This window comes from Poecilia reticulata, chromosome 5, assembly GCF_904066995.2.
Source record: "Poecilia reticulata chromosome 5, P_reticulata-male-v2, whole genome shotgun sequence".
In the NCBI taxonomy this organism is placed as follows: Eukaryota; Metazoa; Chordata; class Actinopteri; order Cyprinodontiformes; family Poeciliidae; genus Poecilia; species Poecilia reticulata.
This window is the reverse complement of record NC_088834.1, coordinates 10,808,359-10,814,901: the sequence shown is the minus strand read 5'-3', so window position 1 is coordinate 10,814,901 and position 6,543 is coordinate 10,808,359. Positions and strand designations below refer to the sequence as shown.

At 39.6% G+C, this 6,543-nt stretch overlaps 1 protein-coding gene across 2 annotated transcripts; it reads right to left on the bottom strand.

Moving 5' to 3' along the window:
• Nucleotides 1–1,348: 1,348 nt before the first annotated feature.
• sp7 (Sp7 transcription factor) lies at nt 1,349–5,575 on the bottom strand. 2 transcript variants are annotated; one of them, XM_008408481.2, is made up of 2 exons: nt 5,360–5,575; nt 1,349–4,099 (listed from the first exon to the last, which is right to left on the bottom strand). In XM_008408481.2, the coding sequence occupies exons 1-2, from the start codon at nt 5,378–5,380 to the stop codon at nt 2,756–2,758; spliced, it is 1,365 nt and encodes a 454-aa protein (XP_008406703.1). In that variant the 5' UTR covers nt 5,381–5,575; the 3' UTR covers nt 1,349–2,755. The 2 variants fall into 2 exon arrangements, with proteins under 2 accessions (XP_008406703.1, XP_008406701.1); XM_008408479.2 differs by having other exon boundaries at nt 5,345–5,544.
• Between the last annotated feature and the right edge of the window lie 968 nt (nt 5,576–6,543).

The window sequence follows — 6,543 nt, the reverse complement described above, 5'->3', positions numbered from 1 at the left end:
AAAGGTTTATAAATCTGGTAGAAAAATGCAGGTCCTTCAAAAAGCATTTAATCCACTTAGTTTTCTCATCTCATCAAGTTGCAACCACAAACATCTCCTCATTTTATCAAGATGTTATTTGATAGACAGAAAATTGTGCAATTGTGAAAATTTTGAAATGGAAAAAAGGATGTTGTATATCGATATCGATTTTTTCTTTGTATTTAGCTTCAGTTCTCTTAGTGTCAGCTCTAATGAGCTCCCCAGTACCTGGTAAAGAAATCCCTACAGCATGAGTTCAGAATATTTTGCAGCATCAATTTTTTGAGCCATCCATAAGCTTACACATAGATTCATTTAGCAATGACTTTCTTCTTTGACTTTCTGAAGTACATTGGCTGCTCTGGAATAATTTTTTCTGTAAATATATTCTTCCACCTGAACTCAGGATCTTTGCAGCTCCGTCATCTTATTGCCCAACCTGTCAGTTAAGTGGAACGTGTATAAAAAAAGCTTTTTTCTCCCTCTTCAAATTGTGCACCACCTTTCGCACCACATAAAAGCTCAAAATTTTAAAAAGCTCGCAGAGCAGAAACACTCTTGTGAATTTTGCTAATCTTCCTGATTGTAATGCAAAATCACCTGCACCAATATAGCTCTGAACAAGTGAGGTAAAATTTGACTTAATTATGTTGTTGCTAAACTGCGCAGAGTTTATGTTTAAAGGTCTAGTTTAGTTTGTTGTTAGGTGGTATAACTTTTAAGGCAGCACGTGAAGTCCTCCCTCCTGAGGTATTTTAATTAGTCTGGAAAAGCCAGAAAGTAACACGGACAGGAAAAGATGAACTTCCACTTGTTGTGACCGTTAACTCTTGCAGAAACCCGGTGAAGAACTACACACAAGAGGCAAATCAATTTGCAAAACACACTTGTTGGTCAGCTTAACTTCTTCTCTGCATTGTTTCTCCAGATCTCATCTTTCTTTATGCCTCCTGCCCTAATTGGGGTTCTTTGTTTGACCGCCTCCCTCCATAAACAGTATAACCGCAGCTCTCCTGTCCTAATCCCCTCTTCTTCTTTCGCCGGACTCTGCTGGAGCATCGCTTGCCGTAATTACCCCTTTCAGGCTGCAGAGTGGAATAATTGTCCTGAGTGTAACTACAGTGGCTCCCTGAAAGGGGGTCATTGTGTCGAGTCAAGACTTCAATTCAGTGAATGGCTTTGTTTTGTTTTTTTTTTTTTTACTGCAAAAGATAATGAAAGTATTTGCTTGGCTCTAAGGATGTAGAGGGATGTGGAAGGAAGCTCATCGATTGGAGGGATTTAGGATGAAGCACAGAGGAGTGAAGTTAATGCAAAAGGAATGACATATTTTTAATTATTCGTTTATTTATCAATCAAGTCAGAATGCTTTTGAATAGAAAATAAAACCATCAAATAAAATACTTGTTTTCAGTTTGTCTACTCTTGAAAGCACCATAAATTCATGATTCTGCTCCAGGAATCTTTCAACGTACATGTGTACATTTCTGAGGTTTTCTGCTTTAACACTATTTACAGCCTCTTCTAAACACATTTCACAACAAGACAGCAAACTCTGGCAACTCCTGTGTGGACCAAATGATAAATATTTTTGCCAGCTGCAGTAAAATAAACATCTTTTCATGAGGAAAAAATAGAAAATGAATTAAAAAAGTAGAAAAATATCACCTAACAAAATCTATATATTGTTATTATTATATATAGTATGTTTAAACAATCCAAGAAGCCCTTTTTATTCATTGCTTTGCATGGTGTGGAAGAATTCACAAAGAGAAATGTTACAGAATTAGGTAATGCACACAAAAGATTCGAGATCTATAAATAAAACTTTAATAACATACTTCCTAAATTCCAACTCATAACTAATAAATAAGAAAAGAAAATCTTAATTTAATGCACCATATTTTTCCTTCTTGGCCAGCTTCAACCATTAATTTCCCTTTAGGTATAATATGTCCCACAACATGTAAGATAAGCCCCCTTGCTGTATAATTTAAAACATAAATTAGACTATTAATGTAAATATGAAATTAAATTAGACAAAGTAGGAAGTGAACAGCAATTACAATGCAACACCTTCATCACGGCGTCTCTGACAACAAGTAGCTCTAAGTGAGATTGTCCATTTCAGGAATATTGAATAAGTATCAGAGTGCAGTTGTATATCAGATTTTTTATTTTTTTTTCACTCCAGGCATGCAATGCTTCATCAACTCCGTCATCCCGACCATAAGTCTTGTTCTTTCCTTTTGCAGCCTCTGAGCTTTTTTCCTTCTGCTTTTGCAGATTACATTTCCCCAGTGGTTTGTCTCATTTAAAAGGCAGAAAATGTGTGCAGACTGCTAAATGTCCACATGAGAATGTTTACTCGTATGTGGGCCTGAGCAGGAACACTTTTTGTGGGTGCCCATGCATACATGAATGCATTATATATGCTTGTGCATTTGCTCATAGTTATTATTGTGCATGCAAATGGTGCACGTGTGCATGGAATATTTGTGCTCATATACATCAAGGTTTTGGTTGTGTGTATTTGGCAGTGTGTCTGCATACAATTTTGGCAATATGGATGCAGGCTTGCATGTCTTTTCTTGGACTTGCATGTGGTTGCTGCACGCTCACTCATCTATTATATTGAGTCCAAACGTCTTGAATATTTTTTCTTTTCGTTTGGAGTTTAAAGTTTGTTTTTATTTCAAAAAGAAGAGAATGCTAGAGGAAAAACTTAAGGCAGTCAGATTTCCAACAGACCACTGCTGTTTTCCACTCCATTAGGTGTGGTGGTCTTCTCATCCCCGTTGGCGATTTGGTCAGCAACAGGGTTGGTTGGCACGGCGTTGGAGTTGAGCTCAGTTGTGTCTTCGGTCCGAGGGTCCGTATCTCCTTCCACGGCTAAAGTTTTGCCCTGCATTGCGGAGTCTGCGTGGGTCTTCTGATGCTTTGAGAGGTGGTCGCTGCGGGTGAAGCGTTTGTTGCATAGAAGGCAGGTAAACTTCTTCTCCCTTGTGTGGGTGCGCACGTGCCTCTCCAGCTCATCAGAGCGGGTGAAGCGCTTCCCGCAGAACAGCCAGTTGCACACAAAAGGCCTTTCGCCAGTGTGCCAGCGCAGGTGGGCTTTCAGGTGGGAAGCCTTGCCATAAACTTTCCCACAGCCTGGGATGTGGCAGCTGTGCACAGGTTTTTTCCTCAGGGAGGCGGCAGACGCTCCCAGCCTCTCCAGCTCTTGGCAGTTGGGGCAGTCACATGAAGACCGGCTGGGTGTAGCCCCTCCGCTGTAGCCTCCCGATCCCCTAGCAGGCTTTAGGCCCATTGAATTCTCAATTAGCCCAGCGCTTGACACAGGCTTGGGCTTGTACATGTCCTGGGGCAACATGTGCTGGGAAGGTTGGAGGAGGTGTGAGGATGAGCCCAGTCCAACAGAGGGATACGGGGCTGGGTTAAGTGGTGTAAAGTCGGAGCTGTAACTTGGGAGCTGGGGACTCAGGGATGCCTGTGGGGCCACAGGCTGAAGTGAAGCCTGGAGACTCCCATCAGCTTGGGGCTGTGTCGCTGACAGCCAGTTGGAGTTGGGGTGGACGTCCCACCAGGAGGAAGTGGCGTTGGCTGGAGCAGCAGTGATGCCGGGGTGGATCCCAGCCTTATACCAGGAGCCATACGGGTGTGTCATATCCAGAGAGGTGTAGACACTGGTGAGACAGTCGGCTGGGGTAGCATGGGTCTTGGACACTAAAAGAGACGGGTCCTGGGACACAGAGGTCTGGAAGGAGTGGGAGAAAGGGTTGTACTCTGAAGTGTACCCCCCAGCCGACGGTGGAGGGCTTCCAGTGGGACTCAGCAGCCCACCACCTCCTCCAGCTGTGGTGAAAGAGCCGGTGTAGGAGTCCGTCAGACCACTGCTGTCCGACACCCGCCCGTTCTTTGCTGTCTGAAGGTCAGAGGTCATGGTGTACTGCTTCTTCACTGGAGAGCTGCCGGTTTTTCCGGGTGTAGCTGAATCCCTGATGGGGCTGGTGCTACCGAACTTGTTACAGGTAGCAGTTAACATAGCCAGAGGACTGGATCCATAGCGTGCGTCTTCCTGGAGACCAAAATAGTAAAAAAAAAAAGAAAAAAAAAAGACAAGGGGGGGAGAGTGAAATGATCTGTCTGCAGGATATGGCTGCTTGCCACAGCCTCTGTAAGTGTCAGCTCTAATAAAAAATGGATTTCTGACTGACACATTTGGCTTTTTTTCTGCTTTCAACATTTACAAAGAGGTCAAGGCAGCCGATGCTCAAATTTGTAAATGTTCTGATAAATCACTGGATCATGCACGGTTGATTTTAAGCCTCTTTTAACAAGCTTCTCTTGAATTTACAATTAATGGTGCTTAAAATTCCTTAACAACTGTTTAATGTTTCCAACACGCAGACTCAAATTTGTGGACTCATTATTCTATAAAATCCCACACATACAAAACACTCAAATAACTTTGGTTTTGCTTAAATACTATAATGTTGAGGATGCCCAATTAACCATTTAAAATAAAACATTTTACAGATGAAAATATTTTATTTTTAAAAATGTGTTTATTTCTTTGTAACTGACACAAACTAACTGCATTGATGCATTTGAATAATTTCTGCGATTATATTGTACTCTAGAAATTTTAAAAATAAAGACAACAAATATATAAAGGTGGAAAAGAAATTTTTTTTTATCTAAATAAAATGTCTTAGTTTGGTAGTTAGTTAAACTACCTAACTAACATTATTATTATTACGATATAGGATTTGAATAAAAATAGGGTTGATCAGAATAGATTTAATTTTGTTCTAATTATGTTCTAAAAATTATATTTTACCATGTTTATAAAGAATATATATATATATATATATATATATATATATATATATATATATATATATATATATATATATATATATATATATATAAATCGTGATGGTTATATTCTAAACCTTTTAAACGTAGATGTTGTCGAAGCCACGGGAAATAAAGTTACTTTAAATACTTTATAATTGTTTAAATCACTATTTTCTGTTAGGAGTGACTATAGTGAAGAAAATATTATTCCCAGACTAATAAAGCTTAGCCTAAATGTAAATGGTAAACTTTCTTCCAGATTGAAACTGTTGCATTGATTTCAATATTTTAGATTTTCTTCAGCAATACCTGATGTAACAGAACATACATTCATGCAAAACAGCGTGTCCTAATAACGCGACATCAATAAAATCTCGGAATAAAGATGTAACAATATTCTCATCATCAAGTTTGGTTTGTTCCAAGAAGAAGAAGATGAAAAAGAAGAAAATGTACTTACAATTACATTCCCTACCTCCAGAACAGATGCGGCCATCCCTGAGAAACTAAATCCTTTAGGAAGCTGAGGGCAGAGGGAGAGGCGCAGCTCTGAGTCCCGGGACACTTTGGATGGAGTCGGGCTCCAATGCGGGGAAGCGTTTTGAGGCGCTCTGGGCCCGCCCCCTAATTATAGGCTCTGGGCTCTTTGAAGACTTGCTAAGAGGCAATAAAAAACCCCAAAAGATGGAGGGAAACGGACGGAGATTGGTGGCTTAAAAAACGAGGACATCCCACCTCCCCAAAAGAGAAAATCAGTTTTCAATTCCCTAGTCTGTATGCGTTAACGGGCTACTCATCAATCACCATATGGACTTTAATTCAATTTCTCGGTTTCATTTATTGTTTCCCCACTGAGATTAGTCCTTTGGGGTCTGAACAAAGAAGAAAAAGTATTCTTCCTAAAATTAGTTTCATTTATATACAACGCGCGTTGTTAGACAAATGTAAACTTTTTCCCGCAACTTACAGAGAAATAAATGTGAAACGTGTGCGTTTTCTGTGAGTCGGGAACGACTGCGCCACACAAATAAAGGAAATTAAGTTGAGCAAGACTGCGGTTTCCATATCCGAGGTTTTATTATTCTGGTTCAAAACCTCTCTCTGTTTCCAATATTCCCAAATGTAGTTAACTGCATTTTCAGACATTAGTGCGATGGTTAAAGAGGCAGCACTACAGAGGCAAGTCGAGAAGAAAAGGATTAAGTCGTTAAATAAAATAAAAGGGAGATTATCACAGCAATTAAAAATAAATTCAAACATCAAGAAGCGGAAACGACGGGAAAGATCGCCTTTTATATGTTGGAGGTTCATTAGAAATGAAACAAATGTTAGAGTAAACAACAGAAAAAAAATATCTGTCTGTCTGTCTGTCTGTCTGGCTATAAGAGAGAGACACATTTACAGATATTTTTTGTAACACTTCAAATAATCAAACTAACTTAAAACCAAATATGAAAACAGTTTCAAAAAGTTCTGTTATTTAAGGATAAAAAGCCATCCAAACCAGCGTGGCCAGTGTGAAAATGTTATATTGCTAAGTCATGTTATTAACAACATTTATTTTAGAGTTCAACAAGTAAACCAAGGCCTGAAAATGGGCAGATATGAAAAAAAAAGACCTCAAAACGTGTCAGTAAAACCTGTGTGGCAGCATCAAGA